The sequence below is a fragment of the Trachinotus anak genome, unplaced genomic scaffold (assembly GCF_046630095.1).
Source record: "Trachinotus anak isolate AG129_WGS33_773 ecotype Australia unplaced genomic scaffold, CSIRO_AGI_Tana_v1 ptg000002l, whole genome shotgun sequence".
Classification (NCBI taxonomy): domain Eukaryota; kingdom Metazoa; phylum Chordata; class Actinopteri; order Carangiformes; family Carangidae; genus Trachinotus; species Trachinotus anak.
The window spans coordinates 13,484,636-13,512,147 of NW_027273853.1; the positions used below are offsets into that span (position 1 = coordinate 13,484,636).

The window sequence follows — 27,512 nt, forward strand, 5'->3', positions numbered from 1 at the left end:
GTACTTGTGGGAAATAATAATAATAATAATAATAATAATAATAATAATAATAATAATAATAATAATAATAATAATAATAATAATAATATTCTTATTATCAAAACTAGAATGATAATATTTCTACAAACAATATATTTTGCAAACATGCAACAAGTCAGACAGGCAAAGTGTTGGTAGGCTTTTAAAGGGGCTTTTAAGGACACCCTTTTAAAGGGGCATGGCACTAATTTTACAATTCAGATTACAATTCATATTGCAGGTATCACGGGGAGTTGCCCACCACTCAGCTTGTGAAAACTGTTAAACTATGTCTTCTGTGGCTCTGGAGGAAGTTTCACAAAGTTTGATAAAAAAAAACAAAAAAAAACTGGTAATGTCACCAGGGTCATTCTGATTTGACTTGCATCGGGAAAACCTGCATGAAATCTAGGGAACAGGAGTCAACAAGTGACGCTGTACATCATTGGAAATGTAGGGTCCTGTGTTTAGGGGGCTTGACCTTTACCTGAGACTCGTCAGTGGCGCTGCTTCAGTTTCATTTTGACAATTCTTTGTAAAAATACATGACCCCTGTCAGTCTCACAACTTTATAGACGTAGATTGTCCCTATAAGTTGTCCAATATCCATTGCACATCCACAGTTTCTGTGTAGAACCATAAAAAAGGCAATTTTCAAACCTATACTGACAGAACCAATATGCCTAATCTGTAGTCATATACAGTGTATTTGGCTTGTGAGGGAAGAAATCAAGAACCTACATTTTTATGTATAAACACTGGTGATGGCGGACTGGCCTGGGGTCGTCCTGACATAAGAAGGTCAGGGGTCAGGACTTTCTCTGCTGTCTAGACTGTAAAAGGCGGCTGTTGGTGATATTAATCCAGTCCCCTCCTCAGGGTCCGTGTGGCTCTGACGTAGACCTCGGCGTGTCCCGCCGGGGAGGGGGGAGAGGGGCGGTGCTGCTGCTGCTCTCTATATTGAAGGGAGCCCCGGAACGGTCTGCCCTCTCTTTGCTCTGAGTTTCGTCGAGTGTTTCACCGCAAAGTGACTTCGGCCGCGGAAACATGGCTGGATATCTGAAAGTCCTCAGCTCTCTTTCGAGGTCTGCCGGTGCTGCTTTTTCCAGAAACCCCGCGGTGCTTGCGCCGGCTGCAAACTGCCAGACTTTGCAACAAAGAAACTGTGAGTGGAGACAGAGAGAGAGGGAGAGAGATAACCGGGGTCATCCTCAGCATCACGGTGTCGACGGTTAACTGCTACCTTTGTGATAAGATGGCGCTTTTCAATGTGTCCTCGATTACATTTGGCAAACAAGCGTAGTATCAGCCTGGTGAGCGACTACATGAACCGTCAGTTAGAAACCGGTGGCGCCGAGCTAGCGCAGCCATGCTAGCCAACCTGTGTGCGCCGCTAGCCAACTGGGATGCTGTTAATAGCTTTAATGGTTTGCTGAGCTTAAGGGCAACGATGCTTCTCGGTGTGTGTTAATGGTTGTTGTGTGGTCGGTCGAGTGCAGGTTGTTTAAACAGTGAGGTGTCTGTAAACCCCGGGAGACAAGGGTCGAGACGGTAAACCGACGAGCCGGGGAGAGCGGTCTTTGTCTTCCCGGTGTAAACTTTGAGGAACAGTTGGGGGCAAGGTTGAAGATATGTTGTCTCAGAAATGAATGAAGCATTGAATGAACAGTCCCCACGTACAAAACAAGTATGACCGGGCAGGTTTAGATTCCGTTTTCCCTCGAAAAGAAGCGGATGTATAAGGAGGAATTTGCTTTGCAATAATTGGCTGTGGATGAATCAAATGAATCTTCCCGTTTTCTGTTTTCTTTTTATTGCGGAAATGTCATCGCTCATCACTGAAGCCGAAAATACAATAACTGGCGCTAAAAATCATGTCGTATCAAGTGTCTACATCGAAAATGATGTGCTGCGCCTCAGCCTCCGGGTTATTAGTGCAACTCTTATGTGGAAAAACTTTTGCCAAGGTCAGCCACCGCATACGAGACTTCACTATGGAGAGCAATGGCTGCCAGTGCTCGGTCTGTCCTACATAATATTTTCCATCTGGGTTACATCCAGGCTGCTGCTGCTAAAGCTGCATATTATGCCACATCTGACCCTAGCATTTAACTGTAAAACACTGTGTGGCTTGTTACTTTCATGATTGCTCGTTAGATTTACGACTTTGACTCTTATTTCTTTTCTTTTTAAACTAGTGCCAGGAGACCAATCTAAATCTGTTGCTTTTTTTTGGTCTCTGATTTGGAGCAGGGACCCAGATTTATCATATGGGCCATGCAGACATTTCTAAATTTTCATAGAGCAGGAATTTGCAACTATAAGCTCTGGTATTGTAGACACAAGTCTTCATGCAAAGCGTACTAACACCACCAGTTTGTGTTGATAAAGCAGTGGGTCAATTGAAGGGCACTTTGGCTCATTGTGTGACTGAATCAACATGTCATTTGAGCTTTGAAGTGTACCTAGCTGTCCGTGGTGAATGATAGTTGCACAATTTGCATCAACAAGTAGATAAAACACTGCTCTTTAACACAAGTAGGGGGAAAAGATTCTTTATTTACTCGCAATAGGTGTGAAATATGTTAAGACATCCACCTACAGCAGCATTTTAACTATATTTTAAGTGTTTCTTTCACAGTTATTTAGGGTATAAATCTTGCTTCAGTCTTTGAGACTAAATACATTTTTTTTTTTTTTTTTTTTCAGACTGTAAGAGTGACCATGTTGATTGCTTCCTTTTTTTATTGCAGTCACAAGTTGCATTGTCTTTGCTAGCAGTTCTTTGCTGCAATTACATGGCCTTTAAATTTCACACTGCTTGTAAAATTGGCCAATTTCTGTTTCTTGGCTGTGGATTTTACGGAGAGGAAAGGTGTAATACTCCTGTCAGTCTCCAACTTTAGTCTATAATCTTTGAAGCCTTGCATTTTTTTTTCTGTCTTCAGTTAAACAGTTCATTAAACAACCTTGTCACAAACATCGTCATTTTGTTTACCTTGTGAATGCCATTTCTTGGTGTAGGATTAAAGCTGAAATGGTTTGAGGCTTTCCTGTCTGTGTTGAAAGTTAACCACAGAGGACGCATAGCCAGAGGTTATTCAGGTCATCTTGTTAAGGCACACATTGTGTTAGATTGCCTTTGACTACTTGCCACTAAAATATAGTGCACAGGTAATGAGCACATAGTAAAGACTTCAGTATCCAACCTCATAGTTCGATTTAAAATTAGTTGTAAATACCTTGTTCTACAGATAGGGTATTTAAAACCGCTAGATACTGAAAGTTGGCATTGAATGGTAGGTCAGATTGTTAATCTTGTTTACTTATTTTATCTTTCATCAGATATTTCCTGGGCTTAAACCACAATTTGTTGACATACTTCATTTAGGTAAATTCTTGTACAGCTGATTGAGTTCTGACAAAAGTTCAAGAGTGAGACATTTGAGAAATAGCATTATTAGATTTAAAAAAGGTTTTGTAGAGAAATGTGTTTATACGCAAAGTTGGGTATTAAACAGTGTTTGGTATGACCACTGAACCTAGGCATAAAAACATTTTGAATGATACGAGTCCTAGTCAAAATTATGTCTAGACTAAAAGTAATAGCTGACTTGTTTTCTTGTGTTTTCCATTTGCTCTTGTTTAGTTTTTTTATTTATTTATTTTTTTTTAATGGTGAAAGCTCTTTTCAAAAGACCTATGCTAAGCTTTGGATTGCAGTGTGATCTCCTGTGCAATGCTTTAGATCTGCCAAATCATATGTGTTTGGTTTTTTTCTATTTTTACTACTGTGTAGGTTTGTATCTAGCTACCAGTGCAATAAGGAAAAAAATCTCACAGATCTATCCTCAATGCATGTGCAAATGATGTGGCAGGCAGGCCCACATGACTTTGTTTCAGCTCGCCCTTCAGCGTCCAGTTTGTTCATACGCTCCAGAGTTACATAACCTACTCAGCTCCCTCCTGCGGTCCCCTCCCCCCTACACTGTGATAGTCCTGTTTTTGCAGATTTAGGTTAGACGAATAAGAAATTATGACTTACCCATGATGCACTGAGGCAGAGATTCAGCTGTTGCTGTAGTAGGTAAAGAAGAACAAAATCTTGTTACCGAATCTCAGCTGATTGAAAGTGAAACACTCAACGAACTGCAAAAGCTGATTTCTGGTCACAGTCTGATAGACTGCTTTCAATTTTCAAACCTGTTGACGAAGAATAGAGCAGCAGCTAGCGATTATTTTCATCATTGATTAATCTGTCAACTACTTTCTCAATGAATGCCCATGAAATTTCCCAAAGATATTCTGTTTACCTTTGATTTCACAAAGAAAATCAGCACATACTTACAACAGATAAGATATAACTATGGGCTTTAAACATTTTTGCTTCACAAATTACTTAAAAGATGAATCAATTATGAAAAAAAGTTCATGATTATTTTCCTATCAGTTGGCTTATCAGTTCTTCACTTATTTCACCTTTAATGACAGAATCGCTATACAAGTTATTGATAAGATAAAATTAGGGACAATGGTCTATGGTTTCCATTCTCTGTTGTGGATTAAATTCAGTCGTCTCAGAGGAAAAGAGTAAAATAAACCTAACAAAATGATTGCCATAGTTCCCTCTGTCAGATGATCTACTGTGCCAAAATGACAGCCTCTTTGCAAGGCCCAAGTGGTGAGTGTTTAGTTAATTAAAGAGCATGTAATGTTCACTCTAACCAGTGACACTGAGATAATTCGTTTGCTTTTATTTCCTTGCTCTCTTTATGATTTATGCTATTGCGGAACATAATTGTAACATAAAGGTCACAACTTACTCTTTGCTATGAGGTTATTTTCAGTGCTTCATGGTCACCATGCATCTGTAGTCTGCAGGGCTCATGTGTCATGTTTGGTGCATGGGAACAGAGCACAGGCTGTTGTGACAGGTGCCACCAAGGCTTCATATTCCAAAGTAGGTCAAAAGTCTTCACAAACTCATGTGGATTTTTGATTTTTATTACACTAATATCTTAAAGTCTTGTCTGTAAGAAAAACTAGACACCTTATTTTTACTTGCATTATTGTGGGAAGGCTTTGGTAGCAGTGGGGGAGCATTAACTTGGCAGGGAAATCTGAGAGTCACTTGATCCTCAGCCCCTCCCCCTGTACTTTTCTATTCACTGAAATGATCCTGCTGGCAGGACACTCGCACTCTGAGAATGTAAGCAGATATGATTACTAATTTACATTGATGCAATAGGAAACCAAAGAAGTTAAGCAATCACTCTCTCAAAAGTCGTTTTTGGCATGAACATAAAGCACACTTTGAGTTATTAAGTGTAGATGTGTTTAAAGACGCTACCTTGGGACTGTAGTTATGTTGTTAAACATGAAGTAATGTATGAGTTTTGAGAAAGTGTTTTTTTTTTTCTCTATAACTGAAATGTATGGTTTTTGGACGAAAACCATGGACTGCAGATAAAGAGTAAAAGCAATAATCTTAGCAAAGATGTAACTGTAGACCTTGAATTGGTATTTTCAGATTTGCCAGTTATAACTTATGATTAGGGTTGGAACAGATTAAAGGTATCCTGTGGAGTTTTGGCAACTAATCCCACTATAAAGCAGTGCTTTAGTGCATGCACACATGTGCTTGATGCACTAATATGAAATATTCCTGACACCGGATTCAGTATCCAAAAAAATACTTGGCTTTGTAAAAGATTTATGAGAAAGAAAATGTATTAAACACATTTGTTAGACATACACTTGTGGTTAGAAACACGTGTTGTAAAGTGTAATGTGATATTAACATAATTAGTCATTTCAGTCTTCCCTCAAGCAAAAATGGCAAACCTTTTCCCGCTTCCAAAATTGGAGGATTTTCTGCTATACTGGGCGATGCAAATTTTCGCAATGTACCTCCTAACAAGGGTCATACATCGGGTGGTGTTCTAAATGTGTGCTGCACTTATCAAACACTAAAACATAAAGTTTTTAGGAAGTTTTCAGGCAAGAGATAATTATATATGGTTCTGGTGAATGAAAGGGTCAGCGTATGTTTTTCCCCAAAGGAAACTGGGGTTTGACTCCTGTGTGTATTAAGATATTTAGTTATTTTTAGACTTAGTTAAATTATTATTATTTTTTCTCTATTGTATTGAGTTTTCAGTTACAGTTTGGCATTGTTGGCTACAGACACCTGGGTGCAAATAGCATCTGCATTAAGAAAATAGTAGGCAGATTAATTAATAGTGGGATTAATTGTTTGTTGCAGGGTTATTGCTGAGGCCCAGATATTATCAGACAAAAGGAAACAGGAAACTGAAAATGCTGCCTGTCCTCTGCAGATAGCCTGAAAACAGGATCTCTTTTTTTTCCCTCTCCCAATCAGTGTAGTTTCCTGTGTTTATAATTGTTGCTCAGCAGTCTTTCACCCAAAAATAAATGAGCATTTTGTTGTGAATGAAAAGCCGGTTATACTCATACCCCTCTGTATGTATGATCAACAGATGCCGACAAACGCATCAAAGTGGCCCAGCCGGTGGTGGAGATGGACGGAGACGAGATGACCAGGATCATCTGGGAGTTCATCAAAGAAAAGGTGATAAAGTGGCGGTCAGGGATGGAGGGGTAAACACTCGTGTGACTCTCAGAGGAGGGATAGCCCACGCTGGCTGACTATTTTTATATCACAGACTAACACGTGGTTGTGAGGGGAGGGTTATTTGGAAGATTATGTATGTTTGATGCGGGGGAGGGGCTTTTGTGATGTTTCATTCAGTCACTGGCTGATTGCCTTTGGGAGAGAGCAGATGGTGTGTTGGCACAGCAAGAAAACGTGGAGAAGCACGAGATAACATCTCTGAGTGTTTTCTGACATGTTATGATGAGTTGTATTTCCTGTTAGTGATCCCAGAATGCATTGCATGACAGTTTTTTTTTTTTTAATTTAGTCCGTGAGGGGGGAAAAAAACACTGAAATTAGTTCTATAAACAATGTACTCTTGTAGTTAGATTAAGCTAATTCTTTTGCAATTGTTTTGTTTGTGCTCTTTTAGCTCATCCTTTCCAACGTCGATGTTGAGCTGAAGTATTATGACCTGGGTCTGCCGTACCGTGACCAGACTGATGACCAGGTCACCATCGACTCTGCCCTGGCTACAAAGAAGTACCATGTGGCGGTTAAATGTGCCACCATCACACCCGATGAAGCCAGAGTGGAAGGTTTATCATACTATTCTAGTTTCACAGTAGCTTAGACTTGCACCACTTGCCTTGCTGCCAGAAAAAAAATAATATTCACTGCCAGTCAAAGGAATATCAAAAAGCACGTCCAGGCAAGAGGGTCTGTTTGTTTCTACGCAAGGCTGACTACAACAGACGTCAAAACTTAAGGAGGCAAGGCTGCTTAGACAGTTTGCTGCTCTACTACATTTACTGAGGGATGACAATTGCTAAAAAGGATAAGCTGTAACTCCAGTTGATTGATTTATTAATGCATAGATGTTTTAGTCAAATGTCCTTCTTCAGTGTGCAGTATTTACAGTGAGCATTCTGCATATTTAATTGGCATTGTTAAAATGTTGGATGATGGAAATACATTTGATTTGATAGTTTCTGCTCCACAACATGTTTCTTAAAGTGATTCCTGGGTTTTTCTGTATAGAGTTTGGCCTGAAGAAGATGTGGAAGAGCCCTAATGGAACCATCAGGAATATCTTGGGCGGCACCGTCTTCCGTGAGCCAATCATCTGCAAGAACATTCCCCGGCTTGTACCTGGCTGGTCACAGCCCATCACCATCGGCAGACATGCCTTTGGTGATCAGGTGAGTCTCCCCTAAATGCTGAGGAAAATTTTGCAGTTCAGTTTCCAGTAATGTTTTTTTTTTTTTTTTACAAATTATTTAGAGTTAATTTAACTTGTCTTTCTTCAACAGTACAGAGCAACAGACTTTGTTGTGAACCAGCCCGGCAAATTCAAGATTATCTTCTCACCTGCTGATGGAAGTGCAAGCAAGGAATGGGAGGTCTATGACTTTCCTGCTGGTGGCTGTGGCATGGGCATGTACAACACAGATGAGGTGAGCATACACTTAATGGGTAAAACTGGAGATACTCTGAATTGTTATTCTAAACAAATCCCATCAAAAAACAAACTTCAACACCATGTTAGTCCCACTCTGAGTACTTTTTCACTACGACACTGCGTTTGTGGCTCCCAGCCCCAGATCCATTTGTTCCTACTGCAGATGTTAATCTTTTAAAATGGGTCAAGAATAAATACTTTCATTTTTTTAAAAACAGGTTTAGAAAATGGACAAAACAGCAGTGAGTAGTGTATTTGTCGGGGCTATTTGCTGCTATTGATTTTGTGCACTAGTAAATATTTATGGCAGCAGGACAATGTATGTGCGATCAACTATCAACAAATAAATTGCAGGGCCCATGTTGATCATAACAGTACATGTCCCCCAGCACAACTGTATGAGCTGTATGGCCCAGAGGAATAATCTACAGTATATTAAGATTGGCAACATAGAAGATATTTGTTAGTACGATCAATTTGTTGCTTTGGTATTTTAATGGGATTTGTCAACAATAAGAAATGTCTTTACTTTGAAGTTATTATCACCTTCAGACAAAAGATCCCCCTCTGTGCTCTATGAAAATGTTGAGACTGTTGTGTCCTAAAAGCCACTCTTTGGATGAAAGACACCAACAAGTCCCATATACTTGAGTAAGATGTTTGTCAGTTTGAAAGGTCTGCTTATTAATGAAGTGCTGTTGGTGTAATCTTCAAACAGTGTGTGGCCTTTTCTTTGTATTTGTTGCTCTACAAATATTCATAAAAACTTCCCTAATTCATATACTCATTTCATTTTTTTAACTTTTTCATGCTTAAAGATAATGTTATGCTGCAGTTGAATTATGCCTAAGGCTTTTTGTAAAATTAACACAGTTGCCGCAGTGGACTACCCTCTTTTCAACCTGTGTCGCTACTGTTTTGGTTGCTTTCGTCAGAGGGGGCGGGTCTGTTTGATTTAACAACATCAGAGGTCACAGTAGATGACTCTCAATTTGTCAAGAGGAAGGTTGTTAACCTCTGTACTACTGATAAAACTTACAGCAGTCATGAACTGTTTGCTTTTTTTCTTCCAACAGTCTATTACAGGCTTTGCACACAGCTGCTTCCAATATGCTATTGCCAAGAAGTGGCCCCTGTACATGAGCACAAAGAACACCATTCTTAAAGCCTATGATGGCAGATTTAAAGACATCTTTGAGGATATCTTTGAAAAGTAAGTGTCCCCTCTCTTTGTTTGATTAGATCCCTTTTTTACTGCACATATGAACTTGTATGAGTTTATGTAAAACTTTCTTTTCTGTTGACATAAAAACAGTGGTAGTATTTGGTTTTTTTTTAATGTATTGTACATGCATAAAATTATTACAGTAGTACAGTATTATGGTAAATTAGACCACATCTTAAATGTTGTTTTGACATAGTAAAAAAAAAAGACAAAAAAGTAGCTTGAAATGTTGTATTTGTTTTCTACAGGAACTACAAGCCTCAGTTTGACAAACTGAAGATCTGGTATGAGCACAGGCTTATTGATGATATGGTCGCCCAGGTGCTTAAGTCTTCTGGAGCCTTTGTGTGGGCTTGCAAGAACTACGATGGAGATGTTCAGTCTGATATCCTTGCACAGGGTGAGATATTTGGAAAGCTCCTCTGCTCCTGAAAATTATGCTCCCATGAAATACTGAAACCTACAAGAGTTTGAAGAACTTGCCAGTTTTTGAACAGTTGTGGGTTGCACTCAAGCAGGATTTTGTGTTTCTTGTTATAGGTTTTGGCTCTCTGGGACTGATGACATCAGTTCTCGTGTGCCCTGACGGCAAGACTATTGAGGCTGAGGCTGCCCATGGCACTGTGACCAGGCACTATCGTGAGCACCAGAAGGTTAGTACCATCACAGTTCTGTCAGTGCTGTTTTGGAAAGCATCTCAGCATGGTAACAAAACAGAAAATGTTAGTAGCCAAATCACGGCGTAGCAAACAGACTGTGTCATCTGTGGAGTTGTACTGCCATCATGTGGTGAAATACTAGTATTATAAACCAATTGGAAAAAAGTCTGTCTTGTAGTTAAAAATCTAACACTGTCCTCAACTTTACTTATAGGGAAGGCCGACCAGCACCAACCCCATTGCCAGCATTTTTGCCTGGACCAGAGGCCTTGAGCATCGTGGCAAACTCGACGGCAATCCTGACCTTATAAAGTAAGAGAAATATAACATTACAGTGAACATACTGACCCTTAGATGAGACATTAATATCTTTGTTTGTCTGCAGGTTTTCTCAGACACTGGAGAGAGTTTGTGTTGAGACTGTTGAGAGCGGTACAATGACCAAGGACCTGGCAGGCTGCATTCATGGCCTTTCCAAGTAGGTTTATTTTCCAGTTTATGCTTTAGTTTTACCATGCAGTTGTTAATGTAGCACCGACTGCTCTCTAACACATTACTTACAAAGACGATGATGATGATGATGATGATGATTCACTCACTAGTCATTTCATTAGACACACCTAACTCTTACCACTATTAGTTTTGTTTCCACATCATCATTATTGATTCAGCTATGTCCTGGAAAATATCCAATAGGGATCTTTATCCACAAAGTGTCATGCAGCACGTCAATGAAAGCACACCCATAACATGTGTAGTTTGAAAGGAGTCATCAGGGCATCGAATAACAAACTTAAATGTCTTAGGTGTACTGCATGGTTACATAACCAACATGTTGTACCTGGGAGGCATCTGAAGGTGTAAGGAAGTGTCTGGTTGCAGAGACCTCTAAAAATAAAGAGTGGAAAACTCCTGGTACCTATGTAAAATCACACCTAAAAATGTTGAGTAAAAGGAATGAGGGAACTATTTGGATATTAGGTTTCTGTTTGCTCTGGAAATACTACATAAGTACACAAAAAATAGAAAGTTCAATATTTCATTTAATCCATGACAGGGACTGTGATTAAAATTGAGCTAAGATGATTGTTTTTAAAAAGCAAAAATACCAAACATAATTGTTGTTTCAGCCTTTTTAATTGTGAGGATGTGCTTCTAACAGTAATTTTAACATCTTTGTGTTTTGGACTGTTGGGGGCAGACAAAACAAGACATTTTGACAATGTCACTTTGGCTTTAGAAAAATTGTTCACTATTGTCTGACATTTTATAAACCAAATGATTTGAGTAGATAATCTGTAGATTTATCAATAATACAAATAATCATTATTTGCAGGCTTAATTTGAATAATGTATCATTTAGTCCATGAAGCATCTTTATGTTATGGGTTATTAAGCCTATAATGGCACCTAAAAAAAAAATGATTAGTGCTTTTACAGGCACATTTCCTTCTTTTAACTTTAGATGAAAATATTCCCTTTGATTAAACTGCCACCATCAGTCTAAAACACTGGCATAAGACAGGGTGTTTCTTACCCTGGTTCTACTCTGCCAACATGTAATACAGGTTGGAAACTTGAAACTGTGCCCCAAACATGCCCTCATCTTTGAGCATGTTTGAGAATTTTTATACCTCTGTCAGAGAAGGATTGTTTTTGTTACCATTTGTTTGTTAGCTGAATATCTGAAAAACACTGCCAATATCAATGAAGTCTGGAATGTGAGGCCATGGTCCAAGAGAAAATTGATTGGTTTTTGTTGTAGTTCAAAATGTGGATCCAGGAGATTTTAAAGCATTCCTAATATCATGAAATATTAATTAAGAGTGCATTTTTGCTGATTTCAAATGAAGAACAAACTGCCCATGCATTGCATGATTGTCCATCTAGATGCAGGTATAGATGACAGATTGTTTGAAAACATATTCTTAAACCCCTACTTAGGGGTTGGGTAGCCCTGATGAAGGTACTGTATGTGCTGTCTTGGTCACCAACATGTTCCTGCACATCTGTCTTTTGATTTTAAGCATTTTTCACACATCTGTTAATGATTGGATATTATTCTTGTTAACGAAGGCACTATTCTCCAGAAACTAGAGATACGTCAATACAGGAGGACAGCTATTTTTTAAATAATACGACTGTAGTGCCAAGTCATACTGTGTTTTAATATAGTTGCTAATATCAGGCACCTTGCCAATCCTAAAGTTTAAGTAATGATAATGCTTTTATTAACCAACAACATAATTTGGTGCAAAACCCTAATGATAAAATAATTACTAATTCAATTGCTATTATGTTTTATTGTCTTCTTGTTGTCCTAAAGCGTAGAATTGAATTTTCTGATCTGCTCTGTCTTGTCTTTCCCTCTCAGTGTCAAGCTGAACGAGCACTACGTCAATACTACAGACTTCCTTGACGCCATCAAGACAAATCTGGATAAAGCCCTCGGCAAGTGAAGGACTTGAAAGAATATAGTTGGCCTGGAGATGGCAATGTCACTCTTCTGTTTTTTGTACCTCATTTTTAACTTAAAGGTCAATAAATCCACTTGCATTTTGTCTGAAGGAAAGAAAATGTACTGTCTATAGGATTATGTAGTGTTCTATTAGGTTATTAAACAGTTGAGAGATGTCCTTCCACCTGATGCCTCCCTTACTATCTGTTCTCGTATTTGCAAGGTTTTATTTTTGTAATGTGAAATACTGTATTCAGTACTGTGTAATGCCTTGGGCAGGACTGAAGCCTGTGTCAAACATATTTGCCAATAAATCCCTCGTTTGATCCACTTATTAGTATTTTTGTTTTTGAACAAACAATGAAAGCTCCACATTTTTTTTTAAAGGTAAATAAATTTATTATTTTACATTATTGTCTGGTACACAACATTGTACATAACATTTCTATCCACATTATCTCCACACTAATGTCTAATACAGAAAGCCATTGAAGCTGAACATCTTCCCTTTGTATCATCACTAGAACAGTGATGAGTTAACACAGAAGCTGAGAAACGCACAAAACTGAGCATTTTTATTATAAATGCGCTATATCAACATTGCAAATGGATACCTTGTTTGCAGGTTACAAGTTTGAAAAGCTAAGCACTGGGAAACTGAATATATTGAGCTTTTCCCAAATCATTTTCCATGAGGTCCATGGCCCTGTCACATGTTGGGAGGTTGTCGTTCATCACTTGAGACCAGTGTACAGCATGATGGATGGCACGCTCTCGCAGACACACTGGGGCACTTAATATTTCTGTCCGGGTTTTTTGGGACAATTCTTGTTGAGATTCATCCATTTAAAAAAAAAAACTGCAATGTGAATGCAGGGTTTGCATTGCTTTTGAAAAATGCTGCAGTCTTGTCTCTTGAAGCCCTGTTTGGGGGGAAATGGTGAGGTTTGTTGAAAGAGAAGCTGTACCACAGTCTGTTCTCTGTGGTAATCTTTTGAAGAGATCTACAGATGGGTGGGAGGGGAACCTGAATGCAATTTCATGAGGTCTTTGACTGGACCCCAAGAAATCCAATGTACAAGCTCTACACAACATCAAGGAAAAGAGAATGATGTTGCCCGTAGCTGAAAGTTTTGATCCAATTCTTTGGTAGAAGGGTTTTGTCCATTAAAAAGGGTATTTTGATTTTCTTTTCATTAGTATCTTAAAACATTCCACAGAAACGATTACATTCATAGACTAGAGATCAATACAGGGTGATGCTTGTTAATGCTGAAACCTAAAAAGTAGACACAGTGGTCCTCAGTGCAATGCACTGATCACAGTACCAGCCAACATACAAGAGGACTGATACATTCTGTACAGTAATATACAATAAAACACGGATTGCAAATCCAATGGAATTTCAGTCATTTCTCAGACCTCAAATTTAATTTATCACAGTATAAATCAAAGAGAATTGTTGAAACCTTTGCAACTTGAAAAGCTTTGGCAAGTGAAGAGAAGTAACACTTGTTCCCTTCTTTAACCCTTCACATTAGTTTACCCCAGCAGACTGAGAGAGACTGCAGTGTCTGAATGAGTAAGTGCAGTATAACATCACCATACGCTTTTACGCTTGTAGCTAAAAATGTGCTTTTCCAAATTAGGCTCAGATGATGTTCCTGTTTTTCAGCAACTGACAACATATACGTATTTATATAGATCTTTTTTTTTTACCTAAATGATCCTATTTTTTTCTTTATTTTCTCCTTTTTTCAAATATAATATATGTATTCAGTAGATTTGCAGTGTTTTAGAGGTGAAAAATATGTAATTAGGTAAAAAGTATACATTTCCAAATTTTGTAGCATTACGAGTGATTCCAGTGCATATCAATGTGCAGTTTACCGGTATTCTTCATGCCCTTGAAGAACAACCCAAACACTATGCTTTTACAAGAACCCCCCCCAAAAAAAAACAAAAAACAAACAAACAAAAACAATCCCATTTTCATTAGTTCACGCTTGAATTCAATTTAGGGTCAATTTAATAATTCATGCAGTACTGAAGCGACCTGAGCCCTTCCCATAGGTGCTGTAATACTCCATTTGAGATAGTTTAGCAATGTCTGGTGTATTGTTGTTGTTTGCCCGGTTTTCTCGCTCACTGAATTCAAAGCTCTCCTCCTCATAGTCCTCTTGGCCTTCTGTGTCTTGGGGGGGTTCTGAAGAAGGAAACAAAGACACAAATATGATCCCACTCTGTCCTCAATAACACGCAGATACAGAGCTCCTTCTAAAGACACATGGCCCCACTGAGGACAGGCAGTAGATTGCCCCTCCTCCCCTGCCTCAGTATCAGTCTCCGCTGATAGAGACAGGCATGTCTAATCCAGGCACTTCTATATTTACTAAACACACAGGGAGGGAGTGACAGAGAAACATCAAAACACTTGGCCACTAGATTACAGTACATGCTGAGTCAAAGTGCATTAGGGACAGACTGAGTGACAATAAAGTGACATGAAACCCACTGAGAAGTCCCAGTAGGAAATTTACTACACATAACTCATCAACAATTTCAAATGTCATCAAGGAGTTGCATCTGTTTTAAAGTAGAGTGTAATTAAAGACAACTAATGAAGCTGCTCACCTTGTCCATCTATTGAGGCGTCCATGATCCCATGTTTGACCTTCATGTGTCGGCTGAGGTTGCCCTTCAGGTTGAACTTGCTGGTGCAGTAAGGGCACTTGAAGGGCTTGCTGCCGGCATGGAGATGCATGTGGCCGAGGAGGTTGTACATTCTGTTAAACGACTTTCCGCACACCTGAGACACAAGAGCAAAACAGTCAGTACCTCTCCTTGCTCCACCTCAACAGGACCCAGTTTGACTTGTTATAAGTCCACTTGCTTCACTCACCTTGCATTTGAAAGGCTTGACTGGCAGGTGGACAATCATGTGTGTTTTAAGGGTCTGCTTCTGGACAAAGGTCTTGAAGCAGACATGGCACTGGAAGGGCCTCACACTGGCATGGATCAACATGTGTCTCTTCAGGTTGGCAGACAGGGTGAACTCTCTGGCACAGACATCACACTTGAATTCTTTCATACCCTGAGGAAACAGAAAAAAGTGTTTGGGTCTTCCAAATAATTTGGCTAAATATATGGTTTCGAGGAAAATAAATAATGAGTCATAGTGAGGAAACACACGGGGAGCTTGCGTGTGTCACGTGTTTTGAGCATTTGCATTCTGGCTTTTGATCCAACTCATGTAGATTACATTAGCCCCCCCAAGTGTTGAAAGACGGAGTGGAAAAGTCTAACAAAGGAAAGAATAAACTTTTTGTATCTTTTAGTTTAATATTAAACAAAAGCAAGTGCCATGAAAAGGAATGTTTTTTTCCTATAGAATAAAACAGACTATGTAATGAAATGGAGACAAAGACCAGAATGATTCACGAGACAAAGGGAAGTAGCTGTGCGAACGTCACACAACACAAAACACATGCAAGTGGGGGGTTGAGCCACACAAAAAAACTCAAGGTCTTTGATGACTATGTTTACAAAGCAACTGGTTTTGGAAAAAAAAGACTGATGCAAGTGTGCAGTATGTCCTCGATTTTTTTTCCAATGAGAATTCATACAGAGGACTCTGAGTGAAAGAAGCTAAAATACTTTCCTCTTTTCCTAAATTCCTTATATGCTTAGATATTGATTTTTCTATTTTAAATGAAGGTTTAGTGATGTTGTATGGTTGCATGAGGCCTATCCTCTATTGCTTTGGCTTTGATCATATAAATTGGGAGACAAAAGCACATCACTGAGTTTCAGTACCTTAAGTAAGAGGGTGTGCGCTGCCAGTACCTTGTGAGTGAGAGCGTGTTGTCGGAGGTGGTGGATCTGGACAAACTCCATGCCACACTCGGGGCAAACGTAGGGACGCACGTTCTGGTGCTTCATCAAGTGGTTCTGCAGCTGGCTGCGGTAAGCGAAGGACTTGTGACATTCTGTGCACTGGTATGTGGTGGGGCCCTGATGGCTGGTCAGGTGGCGCTTCAGGTGCGCGTAGGTTGGGAACTCCAGACCACACTGAGTGCAGACGTGGCACTGACCATTCTCGTGTTTGTTCTCATGGGTCCTCAACTCACTAGGGTAGGCGAAGCCACGGCCACAGAAGCGACAACTGTAGGGCTTGATGTCTGAATGCTGTAGCATGTGCCTCTTGAGGTGGCTGGTCTGCGTGAAGGCCTTCTCACAAACTGTGCACTTGTGAGGACGGGTTCCCTGGTGGGTGAGCAGGTGAGTCTGGAGGTGGCTTGGCTGCTTGAAGAGTTTTCCACAGTGTAGACATTCATGAGGCTTAATTCCATTATGGCCCAGGATATGAGTGACAAGGTTGTATTTAGATGTGTATGACTTCTCACACATGCGGCACTTCCAGCGTTTCAGACCCTCTCCCACATCTACGCAGTAAGACTCATCAATCTGAACGTTGATGTCCAGCCGGTCAATCTGCATTCGCCTGGCAAGACCCTCTGGGTCTGACCACAGCATGGCCTGACCGTTCTCCTCATACTCTGGCAGGGGCATGTCAGCAGACTCATAGGCCACCTCATTGGACTCATAATAGCGGTTCTCCAGAGGACTGCCAGTCTCTCCACTGGTCTTGAGGTTTAGTGCTTCTTCCTCTTCTTCCTCCGCCACCACCAGCTCCTCTTCCTTCCTCTCTCTGTCTCTACCAGTGCTTTCTTCTTGTTCCTGTTCTGGTTGCCCATCTCTCTGTGGCCTGGGTGTATCTCTCACACATGAGGCACAGTTTCCGCAGGCCTGCTCCTCTTTCAGAGACTCTCGTTGGGTGACTGGATCCTCTGACTTGCCAGGACTACGCCTGCTGTTCATGTGAATGCAAGAAGGAGGGGTATCAGTGTCAAGTCTTTCACCTTTAACCTGAGCCTGCGGACTTGGTGCTTTGTGTGGGTGACCCTCTAATTCTCCATCGTTCCTGGGCCTTTTGGTCCTCCCACGAGGCCCAGGCCGTCTTCTTTCACTGCAGTGGGGCTGGGGTTCAGGCTCTCCAGCAGGCTCAGCGAGGTAGTCCCCGTTGGCTCCTATCAGCTGGTCAGCGTACTCATACTCCATTGCTTCAGGTGGAGGAGGGGGGCACTCTCGGGGCTCCCCAGTGTAAAAACCATTAGGAGCGATGGTGGCCCCAAAGATCTCATTCTGGGAGATGAGGCCAAGAACAGCTGCCTGAGCCAGAGATAGCACCACCACAGGCTCCGTCTGTGTGCCCACATCCACTTGGCCCTCAGTCATCTTGGGGTAGGTTCGCACCAAGCGGCTACTCTCCTCCTCCTGGAAGAAAACATACAACATAAGTCAGAAAAAAACTAGAAGTAATAATATGTCTTTGAGCTTCGTTTTTTTTTTTTTTTTCCGATGTTACAAAACCTGTCTTTCACAATGTTTCCTCATATAACCCCATTTCCCCATTGTAGCCTCATGATAACGTTTCTATTAATACAAACAAAAGGTTTTCTGTGGTTATAATATTAAAATGATGATGTTATTATTTAGTTTTGGAGAGTCAGTGTCCCAGATTGACACTAGAAACTATACAGTCTTCTTGCCCAAGACTCAAGGAGAGTATTAAGATCATGTTTTTCAGGGTAACTCTGTGAAAGCCGCATTTGGACTACGCCTTTTTTCTTTGCTCTGAATCCACAGAACATTAGATTTAGAAGATAAGGCAGATCTGTGTTAGCACCCCCCTTCCTTCCTTGACAGGCTTTAGAATAATAAAGAACACAACAAGGGATGCAGGTCCAGCCAGGAAGTTGACTTCCGTGGACTGTCCTCAGCACTTCCTGTGGGGTCCCGGGGCAGCCTGGCTGACCAAAGTCAGCTCATCAGAGCTATCTGTCCCATTCATGAGGAGCAAGTGTCTCAGCTTTACACTCAGAGACTCTCGCCGTAGCCGACTTTATAATGCCTGCCACACTGGGCTTCCTTAACAAGATGATATATGCCAGCAGGCAGTCTCATATCCATAACAGACATTAGATTGAGCTTCGAGCTCATTCTGTATTCCAGACCGATGCATAAGACTTGCTAACATAATTGTATGGTTCGGAAATGTTTCAGACTCACATGCACATGTTTACCCTGCTGCCTGTAAAAGCAGAACAGTGAAACTGTGAGGAAAAAAATTGTGGTATGACCAAACTGGCTCTCTGTGGTAAAGGAGAAGCAAGTATTATAGGCCGCTGGTTTCAGGTGAATCTAACTGGTAGGAAAATGTGTAGAGAGCAGCTCTCACTCCTGCTTTCTTTTCAGACTATACACTAGTCTTCACTCTGTGCCATACAAGCAAGAGCTGCTTCCTTTCCTGACAGAATACAAAGAGAAAAGAAAAGAGTGGATGGAGAAAAGGGAAAAGGGAAGAGCAGATAGTGATATTGCAGGAATAAAGGTGTGTGTATCTGTGTGTGTGCGTGTGTGTGTGTGTGTGTGTGTTGGGAGAGGGGAGTAGACCTGGATGCCCTGATAACCACGTCATTTATAATTACTGCTTTTAAAGTAGTCAGACAGAGACAGACTGTGTGTTTGTGAGAAAGAAAAGGAAAGAGACTGGGTGTGTATTTGAAAGCGTGCATGTGTGTGTCTGTGCGTGTGTGTGAGTGAGAGAAAAGAGAGGGAGGGAGGTATGGAGAGAAGGAGAAAGAGCTGTGGGCGGGGGAGGAGTGGAGGGAGGGAGACGGAGAGAGAAATGAGATGGAGGGGCTGAAAGATAAAGAAAGAGGGGAGGAGAGGGAGGGGAGGGAAGGGGAACGAGAGATTGAGTGAGCATGTGAGAGGAGGGAAGAGAGAAAGGAAAAGGAGTGGGAGGGGTGTGCAGGGGGGGTGCAGGGTGGGGGGGGGCCGGAGAGAGACAGAAAGACAGAGTGAGTGAGTGAGTGAGTGAGAGAGAAAGAGGGGAAGGAGGGAGGGAGGGAAGGAGGGGGAGCTGGAGAGAGAAGAAAAAAGCACAGCAAAATGAAAGGCTGACAAAATGAAAGAGAAAAAGACAAATGACAAGGAGACAGAGAAGGTAGGGTAGTAATTGCAAGAGTCCGTACTTTCACATTTAAAGTTGCAACTGAAAGACACCTAAGGACAAACAATTAGAGCAGCAGCAGAAAACGTGCGGCAGAGACAGAAACACAACTCTTATCTTTTTTTAAAAGATGTTCCCACTGCGGTACTCATATGAATGTGAAAAGTAATCAGGCTTCCCCTCACACTCACCCACAGACAAGAGTGTAAATACCTCACCAACTGCTTTGCAACCTGCAAAACAAGTAAGCACCACCACCCCCCAAACCCTGAATGGCAACACATCATTCTGCATCTTTAGGTTTCAAACTCACCACATTGTTCCTGGAGTGATGTTTGAGGTGTTTCAGGGATCTCATCCTTCAGGAGAAATGAGTGGAGTAAAAAAATCCACCTCCTATTTATATCTGTGGGAGAGTGGGGCGGTCCCACGGCTCATCCTCCTCCTACTGTTGCTGTTATCAGAACTGACTGTGCCTGCCCCCCTCCACCAGCCCTCCACCCCACCACACACACACACACACACACACACACACACACACACACACACACACACACACACACACACACACACACACAGCATCACCCCATTTCTTTCTCTTCCTCCCACCCTCTCCTTCCCATCTCACTTCTCTTTCTCTCCTCTTTTCTCTTACAAACACACACACACACACACACACACATCTTATCTCCCTTTCTCACTACATACAATTTAGCATGACCCTTCAACACACATTTCTCTTTAAGGCACACAGAGACACAAGCTCTATCTTTTCTTGATCACACTTTATACTTTGCATTTCCTTTTTTCTTCATGAGCGTGTGCTCAAACGCACAAACAATTATAAAATCAAGTCAGTAGTTCCTCTCTGTGTGCAGACAGATATATGTGAATTTACACACACACAAGCATGTTTATATATATATGTATGTAAGCAGCTACACACAGAGGCACGTACACACTTTCACAACACGCACAAACACTCAGAGAGACTATGGGTGGAGGTGCGTCTGTCAGTAGCAAAACAGTCAGACAGATAATGTCTGAGAAATGCTAAAATTTTAACTTTCCAGAGACCGTGTAGTTTGCTGCCATTATTTCTAGATTCAAACTAATTAACTATTGAGACAGCCTGAAGTATACTGTCTGAGAAATTCAGAAAAAAATGAGTGACAAAAGAAAAGAGAAGGAGAAAGAAAGGAGAGAAAAGCAGTTAGGAGAGAGGGAGGGAGGGAGACAGACGTGGGGGAGAAAGAATAAGGAAGAAAGAAGCAGAGGGAGGGGGAGTGAAGCTGAGTGGAGGAAGAGGAGGAGGGGTGGGGGGGGGGGTGGGGGGGGTGAGAGAGACAGAAAGAAAAAGGGAGAGAGGAAAGAGAGCCGGGGTGGGGGAGGGAAGAAGAGAATGCAGCAAAAAGGAGGAAGAAGGGAAAGGAGAGACGGGAAGGGAGAGGGGGTGGGAGGGGTGGGGGGGGTGGGGGGGGGGTAGTTGAGGCATAAGAAAGGATGTGGCAAAAGAAAGAGAAAGAAAGAATAAAAGAAAAAAGAAAGAGGGGAGGGGGAGTGGTGGAGGGGGGTTGGGGATGGGAAGAGAGATAGAGGGAGGGTTGAAAGAAAATGCAGTGAAAGAGAAGAGCGGAGGAGGGGGTGGTGGGGGGCAGGAGGAACGAAGGAGAGAGAAAAAGAGAGAAGAAAAAAAGGGGGATGGTGGAGTGTGAAAATAAAAAAGAAGAGTCCATCAGCAAGAGAAAAGAGAAAAGGGGGGGGGTGTGCAGAATGAAGGAGAGGAGGAGGAGGAGGAGGGGAGGGGGGGAGGTGAGAGCAAAGGGAATGGAGAGAGGAAAGGAGATAGAGAGACGGAGAGAGTGAGGAAAAGGAAAAACAGCAAGGGAAGACATTAACTATTGAACTTCCAGATTTCTTTCAGGCTGTGTTGAGAAACAGTGCGGCAGAGTACCTGCGGGCTAAGTACAGGTTGTGTGCTTAAGTAGTCGGCACTGAAGATGATCCTGATAATTAGACAGGTATTCTATTATACCAGAGCCTACCTTACCTTTTAACTAGTAAACAGAGGGAGGGGGGAGAAAAAAGTGTGTTTTAAACATATATCTATAGGTGCAGGCGAGCGTGACAAACATTGTGTGGACACATGCCAATTGTAACTGTGAGGCTGAGGACTGTGCATAAACATTTCCTACTAAATAACAGGAAAGGGCAAACCTTGAAAACCTTGATCAATCATCAGCGGCTGGGAGTGCTGCGAGAATGAGAAAGATAGAGAGAAAGGGGAGCGGAGGGGGAGGAGGGAGAGATAGGGAATGAGAGTGAGCGCGAGGGAGGGGGGAGAGACAGAAAGAGAAAGAGATTGAGTGAGGGTGTGAGTGAGGGGGAGAGATAGCAGGAAGTCGAGGGAGAGAATGGGAGAGAAAATAGAAGGAGAGCAAGGGAAGAAACAAAGAGATAAGAGGCTGAAAGACAAAGAAACCACATGGAAGAAACAACAAGGGACACGTACATAAAACAACACAGAACTAGCCTATGGGGAAAATGAAAAAGACACAGACAACAAAAGTTTGGGGAAGAAATACACTGGCTCCTTTCCAGGCCTGAATCTTCATAACAGCAAAACCTGCTTGCTTGTCCATTTACTTTGGGTACATTTGTGTGTGTAGAGATACAGAAAATGAACAGTGGAGAAGGCTACGATGGATAATAAGCGTAAAATTTCATTCAGTTCTTAGATTTCTACAGGTTCCTATGTACATATGAGACAGAGTGAAAGAGAGCGTAAGGGAAGTAAGCCATTGCCCTGCTCTCAAGTGTACTAACCCTCAACAGGGATTTCAAATGTGTGTTTGTGCGTGGTTGCATGTGCGCATTTGTCTGATGTCTGAGATCAGGGACAAGCACACACACACACACATACACACACACACACACACACACAAACCCCTGACACCAACAGGCTTTCAGTTCCCTACAGCCCAGAAACAACACACTTCTGACACGGGTGTCCATATGACTTATGCTGTATTTTTTTCTTTCTTTTTTTTTTTTTTTACCAGCAACTACTTGTCCATTTCCAAACCCCGGCCTGGTTTTGTGTTGTTTATCTACAGGAGGACAACCATGCAGTGCAGTGTCACATCCTCTCCATGATATAGGTCAAAGTTATAACTTTTTTTTTTCTAGCAAGAGGAAGAGCAAGTCAGAGAGATAGAGAGTGAGGGAGGGAGAAAGAAAGAGAGAGAGAGAGAGAGAGAGAAGGGGGGTGCGGGGGGGTAGAGGAGTGGGGGGCAGATTCAGATATCAGCTGTCTGTTTTACCCCTGAGAGAACCTCAATGAATCATAGAACTGCAAAGGACTCATTGATGACAACTCTGTTTTATTTTTCTTATGGTTAAAACAAGCGTGAGTACACACTCTGTCAGATGCAAATGACAATATAGTGGAGAAAGTGCATCAGCCGTATGTTAGTCTCTTACATACACACCCCACTCCTCTTGCTGCATGTTAGCGAGCTCACATTGACAGTGTTGTTTCTTCATCCAGCCCAGTGACAGGCTGCATACAGCCCGAGTTTGCTCTGGCTGTGTGTGAGACGCTGTGCTGGGTGATGGCTATAATTCAACATCCTTTCACTGTCAGGCAAACTGGAAGCTGTGTAGGCTTCTGTATAGGGTTGTTATAGCTACAGTGTTCAGGTGAGGATTTTCTTATGATCAGGAAGCGAGGAAGAGAAGAGAGGAATCAGTTTGCTCTGTGTTTTGAACTTTGAGTTATTGGACTGATGTTGATGTTTTAGCTGGCCATTCCTCTCAGACCTGTGTCTCAGGCAGCAAGCCCACACACCTTCTGTTATTTTCAGTGCTGGATCAGTCTCACCTCTGCACGGCATGCTGATATAATAGTAAGTCTCAAGCATGATTAGCTGCTGTAATTAAGCTTTCACAAAAAAAAAACAAAAAACAAAAAAAAAAAAACACAGCAGGCTTTTTCATAAGCACAGAACAGACAATCTCACACAGCATGAATCTAAGCAATGCAGATGGAATATAGCAAAAGTGTATAAAAGCAGCCACACCCTATTTGTACGCCTCCAGCTTCTTCCATTAAGGTCAGTAAGAACAGACTGGACACACAGACAGAGAACACAAACTGAAAAAAAAAAACAAAGCTACAGTCTTTATCAGTATTGCCTCACTCGCCGCTGCTGCGAGGCAGAGCAACTTTAAATGTGAAGCATACGTGATTAGACGAGGTAGACTATAGGTGAATCACTATCAACTTCGAGCAAATAAACAAACAAGAATCTGCAGCATTTTCTGCATTTCTGATTCAATATTGATGCCTTCCATGTTTGCTTGTTTTTACTCCTTTTTGTATTCTAAAATTTAAACAAATCAAGTCTTAAATTCCCTCAACAAATCATTCTCACGGAAACGTCAAGACAAGATGCAGAGATGGCCAGAGCAAAAAACCCTAAATAAAAGATTACTCTCCCCATTTTGTAGTGGGGGTACTAAATGGAAAGACAGAATATTAGCAATGAAGTAGCTCTGCTTGGAGACAACATTGGAGAAAGGAGTGTGGGGAGAGCTTGAAAAAAAAAAGACTGAATATAAAGGAGAAAAGACAGAGTTGAGGGAGGAGAGGAGAAGAGCATTCAGCAAGGAGGATATAAAAGGAACAGAGAGGGGGGCGAGGGAGTGAGACAGAGAGCTATGGAAGGAAAGAGAGAAAGAGAAGGGAGAGAGAGAGAGCATAAGAGAGCGAGAAAAAGAGGGGGGCATGGGAGAGCAAGAGAGAGAGGAGGAGAGAGAGATCAAGAGAAAGAGGGAGGGAGGGAGGGGGAGCGAGTGAGAGAAACAGAGACAGAGGACGAAAGAGAAAGACAGAGAGGAGAGAAAAACAGAGAGGGGGAAGGGAGAAAGAGGGATAGCCACAAGAGACTCAAAAACCACAGAATAAAAACCCTCTGTCTGTCTGTAACTCTATATAGATATACAAATATGAATCCTAATATATGGGCACATTGCATTTATTCAGCGGGAAAGGATAGTCAACAGTGCAGAATTCAACATGCACCTCAAGTTCATTCAATAAGTCAGCAAACACAATGTAGGACCATGGAGAACTCATATCTTCTTATCAGGAATGCAGTTTTTCATTGCAGTAAGGTGGGAGAGGAATTTTACCAAGGTACTTTATCCTATTTTAGTCGCTCTGAAGTCTCTTCCTGCTATGTGATTCATGGAAAAGTATGCTTATAAAATATACTGTACAGTCTCACCATATTCTTTCTGTCAGTGCTGAAATCACTGCGTGACAGACAGATGTACATAAAGGAAACATGCGATTTTGACGATCTTGTGAGTGTCCTACATAGTGAAATGGCCCCAGATTTACTCAAGGTGAGGCCCACAATGAACCACAGAAGCCTATTAACACTAGAGGTCTCTGGAGTGCCTTTATATGCTGGTTAGAGGCGACCACATTCAAACTGGCTGTAGGAGATAGTAGGGACAGAGCCACTGTCCCTCTATGGCCGTCACTCCTTTGTATTATTCCTCCACCTCCCGGTAACAAATTTCAGTCGGAATTACTTTTCTTTCGTCCAAGTTTCATTCTTTTAAATCAAACCCTTTGTCTATCTCTTCTTTTGTACCTTCCTCCTGTTTCCATGGTTACCTCTCTCTCTGCTCTGTACACTATCTATCTCTTCCTCCGTTTCCCTCTCTGTCTCTCTCACTCTGTTCTTATCTTTCTCATTTTGCTTTCATCTCTGCCTCCCTTCCTCCTGCTTTATCCCACACCCTCCTCACTCCGGCTTTTATCTCTCTTCACTTTCATCTGTCTTTCACCTTTCTCTCCCCTTCAAGCCTGCCATTCCATCATGCTGGTTTTTGGTTCTTACTTATAGAGAGAAAGTTTTATCGGTTTCCCTGTCAATTCTGCATTTTTAATCATTTCCAATTTATCCAAACCGCTTTCAATGCCATTGAATCATGCATTAAATTGTCTTGGGCAGAATGTGTGAGTGTGTGTGACTGTGAGATGGAAACCATAGGTGCAGGAGGCTGTAGTCTTTTGCTATCATAAAGAAAGAGGAATGATTTCTGTCATGATATCTGGAGATTAACTGGCTGCTGTGGTTTTGTCTTTCAGGAGTGCAGTACTGGATTTTTTTTTTTTTTTTATCCCCCGTGTTATTTTCTCATTTCCACATCAACAGCTAGTGTACGTCAACAAATTTACAAATTGGCCCTCATGATTTTATAATTTTTAATTTAGAAGTGGACTGCAATCGTGCTTATCTGACTTCAGTCCCACTGAGACAGAAGCCGCTGAGGAGGCAGTGCTCCTCGACATGGGGCTGCCTCCTGTAAGGTAGCCTGTCATTTCTCTGCAGTGATGAAGATGTTCTTGTGAAGCACAAATGCCTCCCTCTACGCACCTCAGTTGGGAGATAATCGTATTCACACACAGCTGTGGTTGGTTTAATGCACCACCACATCATGTGTCACCATGTGATACTGCACACTGAACTGACATCACTTAACCACAAACAGACTGGGACACAGAGGCTCTTCACAACATGTCCCATTGATATTTAAGAGGACAATCGTCACTATAGAACATATGTATGTCTGTTGGCCAATTCACTGTAGGGTTGTCATCTGGTGGTATACATGGGGTGGGGGGGTTGGAGTGGGGGAGTGTGTCTTCAAGTCAGTGACAAACTCATTCCAAGAGACACTGCATGTGGTGTGGGAGGAAGTTTTGTTCTGCAGCTTTGACTGAAACTAACCTCCCTCCCCTCTCCCTCGCCTTCCCCTTCCCCTTAAAGTACCACAACTATTCAGAAAAGAGAATAAAGAAAACCTGAATAGAGGAAGAGAAAAAAAATGGGGTCCCTAGGCGAGAAAGAAAAGAAAAACAATGAAAGAAAACAGAATGAAAAGCAGCTAAAGAAAAAAGGAAGGAGAGAAAGAAGGACAGAGAGAGGGAGGGGAGACAGAAAAAGATACAGAGCAAAAGGAGCATAAAGCAAGGAGAGAAAAGCATGGCAAAAAAAAAAGAGAAAAAAAAAGAAAAAAGACTGAAAGCTCTGAAAGACAGGAACATTTCAGTGGAAATAAATTCTAAGTAGAAAACGAAGAGAGCAATATATTGGAAAGGAGAAGGCTTATTTGGAATTGGCCAAAATGGTTTTAAAAAAACTAGAATTAGTAGAGATTGCACAAATACTAAAGATACATTTATATTTTAATTTGTGTTAAAGGAACAATTGCATTAAATTAGCTGACTGCAGTCCTCCTTTTCAATCATAATAAGAAACAACAAAGAACAGATTATATATATATATATATATATATATATATATATATATACACACACACACACAAATGCTTTGACTATTTCCATGAAACTGTTCATATTATGTCAAACAGAGAACCAAAAAGATTTGGCCTTTTCAATTGACTGCATAATTTCACCTCCCTGTGTTTTAGTTGACATTAGTCATCATCGGTGTGTCTGCCAGGATATTGTTATTATTATCATTATTAATGCAAGGTGTATTCTCACCAGAGAGAAGGGATACATGTGGTTTGGACTATGTATTTCCCTGTGTTCTACTTCATCATTCACATTATAATTTGCAGAAATTATTAAAAGGAAAAAAATTATATGATGTAGCCTTCTGCACTGTTTAGAACATACATTGCATAGGTTATAAATATACATTGTGTAATATTATTGTATTATTGAAATTGTATTTTTGTAACATCATATATATATATAAATTGACAACGATCACACTGTTGAGTAAAATTAACTTGTTGTTTTCATGATAAATAGGCAAGAAGAATTCATCCTACATCTTTATATCTCTAAAAATACACAACCAGCCAGAGTTGACTTCAATATTTAAAGAAACCACAAGACATCTTGGGAAATATAAAGAGTGAGTTAGAAGGCAATGTTAAGTGTCAT

General features: G+C 41.2%; 2 protein-coding genes across 2 annotated transcripts; one reads left to right on the forward strand and one right to left on the reverse strand.

Moving 5' to 3' along the window:
- The first annotated feature begins 926 nt into the window (after positions 1-926).
- idh2 (isocitrate dehydrogenase (NADP(+)) 2) lies at positions 927-12,768 on the forward strand. The gene is made up of 11 exons (XM_071499532.1): positions 927-1,183; positions 6,519-6,610; positions 7,068-7,233; positions 7,676-7,836; positions 7,948-8,091; positions 9,173-9,309; positions 9,570-9,721; positions 9,862-9,974; positions 10,195-10,292; positions 10,366-10,458; positions 12,355-12,768. Exons 1-11 carry the CDS (start codon positions 1,066-1,068, stop codon positions 12,437-12,439), a joined length of 1,359 nt encoding a protein of 452 aa, XP_071355633.1. The 5' UTR covers positions 927-1,065; the 3' UTR covers positions 12,440-12,768.
- A 1,377-nt stretch (positions 12,769-14,145) lies between these two features.
- Positions 14,146-19,970, reverse strand: znf710a (zinc finger protein 710a). Its single transcript, XM_071499520.1, has 5 exons — positions 19,830-19,970; positions 16,285-17,775; positions 15,341-15,532; positions 15,073-15,247; positions 14,146-14,644 (listed from the first exon to the last, which is right to left on the reverse strand). Exons 1-5 carry the CDS (start codon positions 19,872-19,874, stop codon positions 14,475-14,477), a joined length of 2,073 nt encoding a protein of 690 aa, XP_071355621.1. The 5' UTR covers positions 19,875-19,970; the 3' UTR covers positions 14,146-14,474.
- Between the last annotated feature and the right edge of the window lie 7,542 nt (positions 19,971-27,512).

Bases quoted from the DNA above. Each gene is read 5' to 3' on its own strand.
- idh2 (XM_071499532.1), top strand. From the start codon at position 1,066: ATGGCTGGATATCTGAAAGTCCTCAGCTCTCTTTCGAGGTCTGCCGGT. The intron at 10,293-10,365 runs GTAAGAGAAATA...GTTTGTCTGCAG, and splicing joins GGCAATCCTGACCTTATAAA to GTTTTCTCAGACACTGGAGA. The intron at 10,459-12,354 runs GTAGGTTTATTT...TTTCCCTCTCAG, and splicing joins TGCATTCATGGCCTTTCCAA to TGTCAAGCTGAACGAGCACT.
- znf710a (XM_071499520.1), bottom strand. From the start codon at position 19,874: ATGAGATCCCTGAAACACCTCAAACATCACTCCAGGAACAATGTG. The intron at 15,533-16,284 runs GTACTGGCAGCG...CTGTTTCCTCAG, and splicing joins AACACGCTCTCACTCACAAG to GGTATGAAAGAATTCAAGTG. The intron at 14,645-15,072 runs GTGAGCAGCTTC...TTCCTTCTTCAG, and splicing joins CGCCTCAATAGATGGACAAG to AACCCCCCCAAGACACAGAA.